The following is a 14,542-nucleotide window of genomic DNA, read 5'->3' on the forward strand; positions in this document are numbered from 1 at the left end:
CATCGAATCGTTTGCTGCGTTTACAGTGAACCCTTAGACCACGCCTGACCTCAGGAGGCATTCGAAGTGTCAGGGGGACTTGGGCTTGGCCACCTGGGGGTTTGCTGGCGCTCCCTGGGGTCAGGAGCTGCTGGATAGCACTGTCTGTCCCCCTCCCCGTCTGCCGCTCTCCGCCCGCCTGTACACATGTACACACACACACACAGCCACCTCCCACCCCCTTCACCGGTCAGTTACGTGCATCCTCTGGGTGGCACATGGCCAGGCCCAGGGCTGAGTGCTCCGTGACCCGCAGTAGGGAGCAGCAGGTGGTTGCCTGGTGGCCACGCTGGACGTGGATTCTGTGCCGGGAGGAGGGAGAATCGCTTTGCAGACACAGAGGCAGGGGTCGGGGTTGGGGGTGGTGCCGAGAGTGGGCACCTGTGCCCTCAGGTGTGCAGGCGGTGTGCAGCCCGCGCTGGCTCCAGGAGAGGGCTGCAGAGCACAGCTGGGTTCTGGGTGCAGGAGCAGTGCCTTGGGGGTAGCTGGAAGGTCACCAGATGCCCAGGGCCTGTGAAGACTCAGCTTGGTGGCTCTTTCCAGCCCAGGGACGGAGCTGCACCCCGCGAGGCTCTTGGGGCGCAGGCTGTGTAAGGCCTGCCCTTCACCCAGCGGGAGGCGTGTGCGCATGAGCAGCAGGGGCAGGGGGTGGGGCTGGAGGAGGAGGAGGTGGGGCTGCCTGGGGACTGTGATTGGAGAGGCTCAGCTCCGTGAGCCCCTGCCCTCAGCGTGGGGAGGACCCGGAGCTGCTCCCAAAGGCCTCCGGGGCCCATGTGGAGCCATGAGTGCCGGCATCAGCACCGTGTCCGGGAGCCTACATGTCGCCCGGGTCGGGGACAGGAACTGCGCGGGGAGCCGGCCACTGGCCCGCAGCTGTTTCCGTCCTGACCTGGCTTCTGCGCCCGGAGGTGGCCCACGTCCTGGGAAGCCTCCACGGAGCCCGTCCTCCTGAGGGGGTGGCCAGCTGCGTTGCGGTCCAGGCATGCGGCCGGCCCGTGTGCAGGGCCCGCGCCTCCCATGCGCCCTCAGGCTGGGTCGGGCGCCTCATGCTTGGAGCCGGTGGAGGGGAGGCTGGGTGTAATGGGCCTTCTCCCGCCTCGTGGGGTTGGGACTGTGGGATGCGCCGCCACTCAGACGTGAGCAGGCAGAGAGGGGGCACGAGCGCTGGACGCGGGTGACGCTCTCAGGGTCCACTTTCCCCTTGTCCCGCGGGTGACCCAGCTGTGCTCTCTCCCTGGCAGGCAGAGGCCGGCGCACGCAGCCCCCGTGGTCTCCTCCAGCCGGGTCCGAGCCGTGCCAGCTCCGCCTGTACAACAGCCTGACCCGGAGGAAGGTAGGGGGGCCCTGGGGGCAGGGGCGGCAGCTCTTAGCTAGCGAGCGTCCTCTGTGTGGCCGGGGCAGGACTGTCCTCAGAAGCACACCTGGCACGCCTCAAGGGGCCTGCCCGTTGGCGCTCTGGCTCTGGCTGTGCTCGGGGCCAGGCCCGAGTGTAGATGCTCGTGGCTGCTCTGAGCCAGGCCAGGAGCCAGCGTGCTCCTGCAGGGGACCTGTGGTGGCAGCTGGTGTCCCAGTGCCAGCCAAGCAGGGCCTGTTGCTGTCGGGGGCCCAGCAGGTGTGGGGACGAGGGCAGTATCGGCCGGGGCCGCTCAGCAGGGCCAGTGGCTCCAGAGATTTTGAAAAGGACTCCGGCCGAGGGCTCATTGGATTGCCATCAGCAAGCACCCTGAGCAGATGGGAGACGGGGTCCCCCTCATGGACTTAATTGGTGACAGCGGCCCCTGAACTGGTCTGAGACCATCGGGCCGTCGGCGGGAGGCCTTGCTCTCTAGGCCGGCTCCTCTGGGATTGCGGACCCCTGGGCATCTGAAAGGAAGCATCCCTGCTCACGTCGTTCCTGGGGGCAAAGGCAGGGCAGTCCCTGCGCTCAGCACGGGGCCTGGCTCGCAGCAGTGCTTGATGAACGGAAGAGCAGCAAAAGCAGGAGCGTCCGTCTCCTTGACCCCCCAGCTTGCGTCCCCGAGTGGGATCCCAGGGAGGAAGGGGCCTGCCCCCATCCCAGATGACTGTGACTTTCCCGTAAAACTAAGCAGTCCTCGTGGAATGCGTATGAACCATTTGTCTGGCGGCTGTGGTCCTGCACGGTGCCTCCTGCATCCTTTGTGACGGTCATTCCTTCATTTCCAACCAAGGACGTGTTTGTACCTCAAGACGGGCGGAGGGTGACGTGGTACTGCTGCGGGCCCACCGTCTACGACGCCTCCCACATGGGGCACGCCAGGTAGGGCTGCACCTGGGCGCCGCCACAGGGACCCAAGCTCTGAGAGGAAGCTCAACGCCCAGCCTTTCCTCTTATTTTTAAGAAGAAAAATTTTCATTCCGTCAGTACTACATATTCACTGTAGAAAAACTAGAGAGACCAGATAACCAGAAAGAAAAAGCCCACAGCCCCGATGTTACCACCCTCCTGGACTCTGACCAGATACTTTCCTCCGTGTGCCTGGCAGTTCCTCCTCATCCGAGGCTCTGGAGGTGGGGGTGGGGGTGCCCGGTGCTGGGATCCCTGACACCCACACCCGTGGCCAGTGTGCAGTGCCCCCTGCCCCGCAGTCACGAGTGGGGTGGGCATGAGAGTAGCGGTTTTGGGGGGAAATGCGGGGGATCTTTTTCCTTGTATGTGTTTTAACTGCAGAGCCAAGGTGATGTGCGTGATGTGCTGTGTGGAAAGGTTTGTCTTTTTATTGTCCTAGGTCCTACATCTCCTTCGATATCTTGAGAAGAGTGCTGAGAGATTACTTCAAATTTGACGTCTTTTATTGCATGAACATCACAGACATTGATGATAAGGTAAAGGGAGTTTTCAAGGTTAAATTTTAAATACAGTGGACGGTACGAGGGAAGAAATGACTTTGGGTAAGTTAATAAAGTAACGTGGGCTTGAGTGCCCTCAGCCCAACACATGCTGTTTGAATCCCCTCTGGGACTTGTATCACGGTTTATGCAGATGATGATGTCCTGTGTTCAGCTGTTTGGATGCTGTTGGGAAACCTGGGGAAATGTAATAACACCTGGTGCTCCAGGGAAGGCGCGTGCTATAGTGTCTGGCGCTGCGGGGAGGCCGGGCCTGGCTCAACATGTTCGGACAGTTCCAGCGTCGGTGGCGGGGCAGTGTGTGTGGGTGTGAGCTCAGGCACCGCCCGGCACTCTGCACAGGGACCCAGCAGGTGCCGAGCTGACCCCATTTCCCTCCTCTGCTCCCAGATCATCAAGAGGGCCCGGCAGAACTACTTGTTTGAGCAGTACCGGGAGAAGCAGCCCCAGGCAGTGCAGCTCCTGGAGGACGTGCACGCTGCCCTGCAGGTGGGCCCCCGGCCGCTCCTGGGTCCCTACGTCCCCACGTCCCCACGTCCCCGTCCCAAGCGCAGGGGTTGTCCTCAGCGCGCTTCATAACGTGTAGGGTCATGATGTCTCGGTCGCAGTGCTCCCCTGGCCCACGGGGAAAGCCGCCAGGACGGACGCACACGGGTGGGGCGGGGGGTGGGGGTGGGTGACCGTTGCTGCCGCTTACGGGAGAACCTCAGAACCGGTTGCGGCGATCTGCGCCGACTTGTGAATCTTCCACGTGGAGCTCACGAGCAGATGACACGCGTGTGACCAAGACGCAGAAGCTGTGCTAAGCTTCTCAAATGGGTGGTGCTGGAAATTTCTGGAATTATTTGAAGAAATTAGTTCTTTCCAATTTAATATTTTTGTTTTGAATAAACAGTATTACAACTGATGGTGTCAGACAGTGAGGTCAGGAAAAGGCATTTTTTTCTTTTCCATAATTGTTATCTTTACTAATTGCAGTAACGATTGTTGTTGTGCTTTTCATGTATCTCTGGAAGAAAAATGTAGGAATAAAATTAGGGCTTAGCAATCCTCTAGGCGGACGAGGGGGGCCCACTGGGCGGTGGTGCCTTCGTGGTGGCAGGTGACACCCGCGTGGCCCCGGGCACAGCCTTAGGACGCCGCCACGCCCGGCTCACTCAGACGAGGCAGCGCAGGACAGCCTGGGCCGCAGGCCAGGGTCCCTCTGGGGTGACACTCCACAGACACAGACCTCTGGGTCGCCACGGGCAGTGGGCAGAACTGGCCTCGTGCGTGGAGTCACCTCTGCACACGGGGTTCTGCTGAGCGGGCGTAACAGCTGTGGCCTCTCCTCACGCTCGCAGCCGTTTTCAGCAAAGTTACGCGAGACCTCGGATCCCGACAAGAGGCAGATGCTGGAGCGCCTGGAGCGCGCCGTGAGGCTGGCGGCGGAGCCGCTGGAGGAGCCGGCGCGGCGCGGCCTGGCGGGGGAGGAGCTGGACGGCCGCGTGCAGGTGAGGCTGAGGTGGGTCCCGCCGGCCCCTCGCCTTTGCCCCGCTGCCTTCAGGGAAACAGCAGGCGCTCTCGGGGCGGAGCGGGCTCCTCAAGGTGTTTCCCACTCGCCGGGGACTCTGTCCAGCGTTGGCACTGGCAGCACCTGGGGCAGGCGGAGCGACAGATGCCGGTGGGCCTGAGCTCCGGGGCCGCGGGGACCCGCTGGGCTTGAGCCTTCCCCGCGGCGGCCTTCTGCCCCTGAGGGCGGGCTCCGGCTGCCCGGCCTTCCTCCGGTCCCGACGGCCCTTCTCCTCTGCGCCGGCGCCCCCTGCTGGCCGCTTGCAGAACCGCGGGAAGGACGCAGCCAGGGAGGCTGCGGCCGAGGGCGCGGACGTGTAAGGGGGTGGCCGCCTGCAGGGCCCCCCTCTTCTGGGGCCTCGCGGGGCAGGATGCTTGGTGTGTTTGTCCTGAGCTTCGTGAGGAGTCAGGCGCACGGGGTCTTGGGGACGAGGGCTATCCCGCTGGCGTGCTTCTGAGACGGGCCACACGAGGTCCCGCCCTCCCTGCAGTGGACGCCTCGGGCCCAGCCGTTTATTTCTTCTCCTGAGAAGCTGGTTACGTTTCCGTGTTACCAGCAGTGACGCTGGGAATTCTCTTCCCAACGATTCCAGTGAGGTCCTTTTTGTTAAAATTGTGGTAAAGTACGCATAACATACAGTTCACCACTTGAACCATTTTTAAGTACATGTGTTCACATGGTTGCGTAAACGTCACCACCGTCCATCTCCAGAAGTTCTTTCATCTTCCGAAACGGATGCTCTGTCCCCATGGAACGCTCACTCCCCTCCCCTCCCCCAGCCTGGGCCCCACGTCTGCTTCCTGCCCCCATGAATCTGGCTCCTCCAGGGACCTCACACAAGTGGGGTCACACCGTGTTTGTCCTTTTGTGACTGGCTTATTTCACTCGGCAAACTGTCCTCGAGGTTCAGCCACGCTGTAGCCTGTGTCAGAATGTCCTCTCCTTGAGACTGAGTACTGTTCCGTGATGTGGGTGGACCACGTTTTGTGTGTCCTGTCATCCTTTGATGAACGTTTGCGTTCTCTTGTGAATCATGCTGCTATAAACATGGGTGTGCAAGTATCTGTTCGAGTCCCTGCTTTTAATTCTTCTGTGGGTATACCCCCAAAAGCAGGTTGTACGCCAGCTCAACTTTTAATATTCTGAGGCACTGCCGTGCTGTTTTCCATAGTGCACAGGGGTTCCAGTGTCTTCACAACCTTGTCAACCCCTGTGCTTTTCTGTTTTCCTGACTTTGCAGGACATTTGGTCCATGCCAAGAGGTCCTTGAAATTTGGTCCCATCCAAAACGTCCATGGTTATATCTGGTCCATGCCAAATGGTTTTAGATAGGACCACACTTCAAAGGCTTTTTGGTGTGGACCAAACGTCTTATGGACCACATGTCTTACATGTAAATGTATCCTCCTACTAACATGCTGCCAGTGTCCTGTTAATTTGCCTATACACCAGCACTTTGTGTTGCTGGATTCGTTCCTTTTTATCAATGGAACGTATACTGTAAAGTGGTAATTACTGTGGTTTGAACTTGCATTTCTCCAGCCTCTCCTGAGACTGAGTATCTTTTCACATGTTCACTTGCTGGCTATAATTCTGCACATGCCTCTTCTGCCCCGTTTTCCACTGGGCTGTTTGTCTTCTTACTGGTTTGTAAGCATCCTTAGGTTTTCCCTAGACACTAATCCTTTCTCATTTAAATGTGTTGCAAGCACCTTCTCCTAATTTGTGGCTCTTCTTTTCACTTCCTTTTAATAACAGAGGGTCTTAGTTCTAATGTATTCAACTTTATCTGTTTTCCCTTTTATACTTGGCAGTTTTGTGTCTTAAGAAATCTTTCTTGCCCTGAAACGTGAATATATTCCTCAGTATTTTCTTCTGAGGATTTTAAAGTTGTACAATTCACATTTAAGTCTTTGATCCCCCAGAATTAGTTTTTGTAAGTCATGTGAGTAGAGATCCAATCCCCTCTCCCCCGCACAGATACGGGAGGCCCCCCTTTCCTCAGCCCCTTTCTGTCGTGTGTCGTGTCTCAGTTCTGTTCCATAGGTCAGGTTAGCCACTGTGTGAGTCTCACTGCGTCTGTCACCAATGCCTGGAGAGGTAGGAAGCCTCACCTTGTTTTTGTTCTCCAGGTATAGTTTTCTTTTTTAAATATTTATTTATTTAATTTATTTTTGGCTGCGTCGGGTCTTAGGTGCAGCACGCGGGATCTTTCGTTGCCGCACGTGGGCTTCTCTAGCTGTGGCATGCTGGTTTTCTCTCTCTAGTTGTGGCGCGCTGGCTCCTGGGTGTGTGGGCTCAGTAGTTGTGGCTCGCGGGCTTAGTTGCCCTGTGGCATGTGGGATCTTACTTCCCTGACCAGGGATTGAACCCACATCCCCTACGTTGTAAGGCGGATTCTTTACCGCTGGACTGTCAGGGAAGTCCCTCCAGGTATGTTTTGAATGCTCCTTGCTTGTTGAGTCCCATACAAGATACTGCTGGGGCTTTATTTATTTATTTATTTATTTACTTATGGCCGTGTTGGGTCTTCGTTGCTGTGCGTGGGCTTTCTCTAGTTGCGGTGAGAGGGGGCTGCTCTTCATCGCAGTGCGCAGGCTTCTCATTGCGGTGGCTTGTCTTGTTGCGGAGCATGGGCTCTAGGCACGTGGGCTTCGTAATTGTGGCACATGGGCAAAGTAGTGTGGCTCGCGGGCTCTAGAACTCAGGCTCAGTAGTTGTGGCGCACGGGCTTAGTTGCTCCGGGGCATGTGGGATCTTCCCAGACCAGGGCTCGAACCCACGTCCCCTGCATTGGCAGGCGGATTCTCAACCACTGTGCCACCAGGGAAGCCCTTCAATATTATGTATTGAAGGATCATTTCAGAGCTCCACCTTTGAATGTGTTGATCCTCTCTATTCTATTTCAAAAAAAATTTTTTTAAAGAGTTTATCGTTTTAGAGCAGTTTTAGGTTCACAGCAAAACAGGTTTTGTGTTTTGATAAATAAAGGTTTCCTGTGTACCCCCCACCCCACCCCCATACACACAGAGCCACGCCCACTGTCAGCATCCCCCACCAGAGCCGTATGTTTGTTACAACTGAGGAAACTACACTGACACGTTGTCATCACCCACACAATAGTTTATATTAGGGTTCTGTCTTGGTGTTGTACATTCTGTGGGTTTGGACAAATGTATAGTGATACGTATCTGCCCTTAGAGTCTTCCACACAGTAGTTTCCCTGCCCTAAAAATCCTCTGTGCTTCGCCTGTTCATCCCTCCTTCACCCCAACACCTGGTAACCACTGATCCTTTTACCGTCTTCATAGTTTTGCCTTTTCTGAATATCACAGAGTCAGAATCATGCAGTATGTGCCCTGCTCAGATTGGCTTCTTTCACTTAGTAATGTGAATTTAAGGTTCCTCTGTGTCTTTTCATGGCCTGATAGCTCACTTCTCTGTAGCACTGAAGGTTAGTTCATTGTCTGGACGGACCACAGTGTATTTACGCACCCACCCACTGAAGGGCATCTTGGCTGCTGCCAAGTTTTAGCAATTAGGCATAAAGCTTCTGTAAACATCCATGTGCAGGTTTTTGTGTGGACACAAGTTTTCACCTCTTTTGGGTAAATACCAAGGAGCGTAACTGCTGGATCATGTGGTGAGAGTAGGTTTAATTTTTTTTTTTTTGCGGTACGCGGGCCTCTCACTGCTGTGGCCTCTCCCGTTGCGGAGCACAGGCTCCGGACGCACAGGCTCAGCGGCCATGGCTCCCGGGCCCAGCCGCTCCGCGGCACGTGGGATCCTCCCATACCAGGGCACGAACCCGTGTCCCCTGCATCAGCAGGCGGACCCTCAACCACTGCGCCACCAGGGAAGCCCCTAATTGTTGAAGAAACCGCCAAACTGTCCCCCAAAGTGGCTGCACCATTTTCCACTCCCACCAGTGGCGGATGAGAGTTCCCATTGGTCCAGATCCTCACTAGCCTTTGGTGTTGTCAGTGTTGCAGATTTTGGCCATTGAAATAATGTACGGAGTATCTCGTTGTTTTAATTTGCATTTCCCTGATGCCACACGATGTGGAGCATCTCTTGATATTTATTTGCCATCTTTATGTCTTCTTTGGTGAGGTGTCTGTTAATGTCTTTGGACCTTTTTTTAATCAGGTTGTTTTCTTATTGAGTTTTGAGAGCTCTTTGTATATTTTGGATAACAGTCCTTTATCAGATGTGTCTTTTGCAAATATTTTCTTCCGGTATGTGGCTTGTCTTTTCATTCTCTTGACAGTGTCTTTCCCAGAGCAGAAGTTTTTAATGGTGATAAAGTCCAGCTTATCAATTCTTTTCTTTCATGGATCATGCATTTGGTATTGTGTGGAAGAAGTCATTGTCAAAGCCAAGGTCATCTTTGAAGTGCGTAAGGTCTTGGTCTAGATTCATGGTTTTTGCATGTGATGCCCAGTTGTTAAGCACAGTTTGTTGGAAACTGTTTTTGCTCCTTTGCTCCTTTGTCAAAGAACAGTTGGCTATATTTATATGAGTCTGTTTCTGGACTCTGTTCTGTTCCATTGCTCTGTTTGTCTGTTCTTTCACCAATGCCACACTGTCTTGATTACGGTAGCTTTACAGTAAGTCTTGAAGTCGGGGAGTGTCAGTCCTCCACCTTTGTTCTCCTTCAATATTGTGTTGGCTATTCTGGGTCTTTTGCCTCCTCTCCATATACACTTTTTTTAAAAAAATATTTATCTATTTATTTATTTGGCTGCGCCGGGTCTTGGACGTGGCATGTATGATCTTTTAGGTGCGGCATGCATGTGGGATCTAGTTCCCCAGCCAGGAATCAAACCCGGGCCCCCTGCGTTGGGAGCGTGGAGTCTTAGCCACTGGACCACCAGGGAAGTCCCTCCATGTACACTTTAGAATCAGTTTGTCAATATCCATAAAATAACTCGATAGGATTTTGATTAGGATTGAATGGAATCTACAAATCAAGTAGGGAGGAACTGACACCTCAACAGTATTAAACCTTCCTATCCCCAAACATGAAATGTCTCTCCATTTCTTTCATCAGAGTTTTGTAGTTTTCCTCATGTAGATCGTGTACGTATTTTGTAAGACATATATGTATTTCATTTCGGATGCTGATGTAAATGGTATTGTGGTTTTAATTTCAAATTCCACTTCTTATTTCCTGGCCTGTAGTTTTGTCTTCTTTTGCAGTCAATATACAGACGGTCCCCGACCTCTGACAATTTGACTTAGGATTTTTTGGCTTTACGATGGTGCAAAAGCAATAAACAGTATAAACCATACTTTGAATTTTGATCTTCTCCTGGGCTAGCGATATGCAGTCCAGTACTCTCTTGGGATGCGGGGCACCATCAGTGAGCCTCAGATCGCCAGCGTGAACAACTGACACACTTACAATTACACTGTGCCCAGACAACCATTTTGTTTTTCACTTTCAGAACAGTATTCAATACATTACATGAGATATTTCAACACTTAATTATAAAATAGGATTGGTGTTAGATGGTTTTTCCCAACTGTAGGCTAATGTATTCTGAGCACATTTAAGGCAGGCTAGGCTAAGCTATGATGTTGGGTAGATTAGGTGTATTAAATGCACTTTCAGCTTAATGATATTTGCAACTTACGATGGGCTTATAATCCTGTATAATCCTCTTTTTTTGCCCTTTTCTTGCCTTATTGCATTAGCAAGGACTTCCAGTATGATGTTGGAAAGGACTGGTGAGAGGGGACATTCTCGCATTATACCTCATCTTAGTGGAAAAGCTTCCGATTTCTCACCGCTAAGTCTGATGTTAGCTGTAGGCTTTTTGTAGCTGTTTTTTGTTTGTTTGTTTATTAAGTTGAGGAAGTTCCCCTCTATTCATTTACTGAGAGTTTTTATCATGAATGGGTGTTGCATTTTGTCAGATGCTTTTTCTGCATCTATTGGTATGACCTTGTGGTTTTTCTTTTTTAGTCTGTTGATGTGATGATTTACATTAATTGATTTTATAAAGTAGAACCAGCCTTACATACTTGTGATAAATTTCACTTGGTTGTGGTATATAATTCTTTTTATACTTTTGTGGATTCAATGTGGTAATATTTTGTTAAGGATTTTGCATCTGTATTCATGAGAGATTTTTTTTTTTTTTTGCGGCACGCGGGCCTCTCACTGTTGTGGCCTCTCCCGTTGTGGAGCACAGGCTCCGGACGCGCAGGCTCAGCGGCCATGGCTCACAGGCCCAGCCGCTCCGCGGCATGTGGGGTCTTCCCGGACCAGGGTACGAACCCGTGTCCCCTGCGTCGGCAGGCAGACTCTCAACCACTGCGCCACCAGGGAAGCCCCCACGAGAGATATTGATCTGTGGTTTTCTTGGAATGTCTTTGTCTGGTTTAGGTATTAGGGTAATGCTGTCCTCCTAGAAGGAACTGGGAAGTATTCTCTTTGCTTCTGTCCTCTGAAAGAAACTGTAGAAAATTAGTATAATTTTTTCCTTAAGTGTTGGCAGAATTCAGCAGTGAATCCATCTGGGCCTGGTGCTTTCTATTTTGGAAAGTTATTAGTTATTGATTTAATCTCTTTAATAGATACAGGCTTATTCAGATTCTCTGTATCATGTCGTGTGAGTTTTGGCAGATTATGTCTTTCAAAGAATTGGTCCCTTCAGGTTATCAAATTTAGGGGCACAGAGTTGTTTATAATATTCCTTTATTCTTCTTTTAACTTCCATGGGATCTGTAGTGATGTCCCCTCTTTCATTTCTGATATTAGTATTTATGTCCTCTTTTTTTCTTAACTTGGCTCATCAATTTTATTGATCTTTTCAAAGAACCAGCATTTGGTTTTGTTGATTTTCTCTATTAATTTCCTGGTTTCTGCTTTAATTTAAAAAAATATTTATTTATTTGTGTGGTTGCACTGGGTCTTAGTTGCAGCAGGCAGTCTCCTTAGTTACAGTTCAAGGGCTCCTTGCTTGCAGCTCGCTGGCTCCTTAGGTGCAGCACGTGAGCTCCTTAGTTGTGCACGCGAACTCTCGGTTGCTACACGCACGTGAGATCTAGTTCCCTGACCAGGGATCGAACACGGGCGCCCTGCATTGGGAGCGCGGAGTCTTAACCACTGGACCACCAGGGAAGTCCCTCTGCTTTAATTTTTTATTATATCCTTTCTTCTGCTTACTTTGAATTTTTTTTAATTGGCAACAAGCTAACTTTATTTATCTTTATTTTTATTATCACTATTTTTTCGGCTGTGTTGGGTCTTCGTTGCTGCACGCAGGCTTTCTCTAGTTGCGGCTAGTAGGGGCTACTCTTGGCTGTGGTGCATGGGCTTGTCACTGCAGTGGCTTCTCTTGTTGCGGAGCACGGGCTCTAGGTGCGCAGGCTCAGTAGTTGTAGCACGTGGGCCCTAGAGTGTGCGGGCTTCAGTATTTGTGGCGCGTGGGCTCAGTAGTTGTGGCTCGCAGGCTGTAGAGTGCAGACTCAGTAGTTGTGGCTCACAGGCTTAGTTGCTCTGCGGCATGTGGGATCTCAGACCAGGGATCGAACCCACATCCCCTGCATTGTCAGGCGGATTCTTAACCACTGCACTACCGGGGAAGTCCCTAACCATTTTTTTTTCAATTAATGTAAAGTTAATTTACAGTATTGTGTTAGCTCTAGGTGTACAGCAAAGTGATTCAGTTATATATCTCTTTTTCAGATTTTATGGTTCAGTATATATCTGTTTCTATATTTTTTTTTTAAATGGGTATTGTGGTTGTGACTTTATTAAAATAAGTTTATTGGCTGCATTGGATCTTTGTTGCTGCGCACAGGCTTTCTCTAGTTGCAGCGAGTGGGGGCTACTCTTCGTTGCAGTGCGTGGGCTCTAGGTGCGAGGGCTTCAGTAGTTGTGGTGCGCGGGCTCAGTAGTTGTGGCTCGCAGGCTCTAGAGCGCAGGCTCAGTAGTTGTGGCACATGGGCTTAGTTGCTCCGTGGCATGTGGGATCTTCCCGGACCAGGGCACGAACCCGTGTCCCCTGCATCGGCAGGCAGACTCTCAACCGCTGCGCCACCAGGGAAACCCTTAATATTTATTTACTTATTTATTTATGTATTTATTTTGGCTGCGCCGAGTCTTAGTCGCGACAAGTGAGATCTCTGTTCTGTTATTTTTTGTCAGCCTCTGAGAACAAAGGCTTTTTTGTTTTCAGTTTTGGAGGCTGCTACTGAGATCTCCTCAGGCTGAGACTCCTTCCTCAGTCACGTCCAGTCAGGCCCATCAGAGACGTTCTTCATTTCCATTTCGGTGCTTTCCCCTCTAGCATCTCTGTTTGGTCCTGTCTTGGGATTTCCGTCTCTCTGCTTACATTCCCCACCTGGCTTCGCGCTGCCTGCTTTGTCCACTAGGGCCCTTAGCATATCGGTCACGGTTGTTTTAAATTCCTGGTCTGATAATCCCAGGATCCCTGCCACGTCTGGTCCTGTTGCTCTCTCTGTCTTTTCAGAAAAGTGGCGTTTTGGCTTTCGGTTCGCCTTGTGATTTGTTTCCATGATAGTTAGTACATGATGTACTGGGTAGAAGGAGCTACTGTCAGTAGTCGTGTGGCGAGGTGTGGGGAGGACGCCCTCTGTGGTCTTGTGATGGGTCTCAGTCCTTCAGTGGCCTATGCCCGTGGCCTGTGAACATCACAGGTGTTTCTGGGTTTCTCCTCCCCTCCCCCTTAGATGGGGCAGGATGTGTGGGGGGGCCTGGAGGTGGACGTTTTCCTCCCGCAGGTCAGTTAGGCTCTGCTGGAACCCCAGCAGCTTAGGTTCTGGTTAGCTGGTTCCTCCTGAGGGCAGTCTTGTTAGGAACAGAAGGCTTTGTCATATTTCCGAGCAGTTCCTTTTCCTCTCCCCCTGCTGGAAGCATGAGGGCATTTTTCTCCAATATTTACTGTGAGTAACCGTCAGGGCTCCTAGAGGTAAATCTCACAAATTTGTGGGGCCCCAAAGGCTGGGTCGCCCTGGAGTTTTGATCTCAGACTCGTCCACACCGAGCCTCCAGCGGGTGGTCAGTTTCAGTTCCGGCCTCCCTGCCCGTCACTGGGTCCCAGGCGCTTTCTGCCCCGGTAAATGGCGGTTCTCTGTACCTGCCCGTCTCTCTGCAGTTCAAGGGGCGGCAGTTTGCCCTGGGCCTCTTTCCCTTACGGATCTAAGAGGAGTAGTTGCGCAGCCTTTCGCTCATTGTCGGGACAGAGTGGCAGCTCAGGACTTCAGCTCATTTTCTGGTTTAAGCATTTGAGGCCATAAATTTTCCTCTAAGTATCATTTTTGCTACTTCCACGTATTTTGACATTATTTGCTTCTGAACGGTTTTTTATTTCCATTTTGATTTCTTGTTTGGAAACCCAAGAATTATCTAGAAGTTTGTTTGATTGGAATCTCATTCTTCTGCTTGGTCATGATCTGTGTCGATCCCGAGGGCGGGGGTGGGCTTTCTGCCCCTCCGCATGGGGCAGGCTCTGCCCCTGGGCACCAGCCTGGTCCTGGGAGGTTTCCCCTGCTGCCCTCCAGCGCAGCAGCACATGAGCGGCTCTTTTCTGTCTGGGAGCTGCCACAGGGGGTGCCCTTGCCACCGCTTCCACGCCCAGCTTCCCTGCGCCCTCTCCCTCCACCCTTTGGTCTTTGCCTCCGCCCCTGCCAGTGGACCGCAGACCGCCTGCCTGTCCCCACGTCTGTCGGCTCCGGTTAATGAGCAAAAACACTAGATTCCTCCAGGGCAGAGCTCCAGGTCCCCCTGGCCTTCAGGACTCCGGATGCAGCCCTGATGCTGTCACATCATGTCTCAGATGGACGTTCCTGTGTGTGGCGTGAGTGCTGCGGCGACAGGACGCGACTCGTACCCATGCTGCACCATTGTGGTCGTAACACGGGGCCTTTGGTCAATGGCATGTGGCCGGCAGGGCGGCGTGGCCTTGGAGACTTCCCACCGGGACGTGGCTCCACCTCCTGTTGTGACCCTCCCCTCGAGCACTCAAGTGTCCAGGCTGTGGGTGACCACACCACGTGCTCTCCCACCCTGCCCCAGGCAGCCCCACTGCACCGCTGGGCCTCCCCAAG

General features: G+C 52.4%; 1 protein-coding gene across 5 annotated transcripts in view; it reads left to right on the forward strand.

Annotated features, from left to right (window-relative positions):
• CARS1 (cysteinyl-tRNA synthetase 1) overlaps positions 1-14,542 on the forward strand; it is a 49,226-nt gene that overhangs the window by 11,211 nt on the left and 23,473 nt on the right. For all 5 annotated transcript variants that reach the window (XM_027090649.1, XM_027090644.1, XM_027090648.1 and 2 more), the window contains 5 exons: positions 1,281-1,372; positions 2,229-2,317; positions 2,787-2,883; positions 3,298-3,396; positions 4,251-4,400. In XM_027090649.1, the coding sequence (XP_026946450.1) occupies positions 1,281-1,372; positions 2,229-2,317; positions 2,787-2,883; positions 3,298-3,396; positions 4,251-4,400 (527 nt within the window). The remainder of the gene's footprint in view (positions 1-1,280; positions 1,373-2,228; positions 2,318-2,786; positions 2,884-3,297; positions 3,397-4,250; positions 4,401-14,542) is intronic.

Source organism: Aethalodelphis obliquidens, unplaced genomic scaffold (genome assembly GCF_003676395.1).
Source record: "Aethalodelphis obliquidens isolate GAN/ISIS:26980383/991018 unplaced genomic scaffold, ASM367639v1 scaffold69, whole genome shotgun sequence".
Taxonomy (NCBI): Eukaryota; Metazoa; Chordata; class Mammalia; order Artiodactyla; family Delphinidae; genus Aethalodelphis; species Aethalodelphis obliquidens.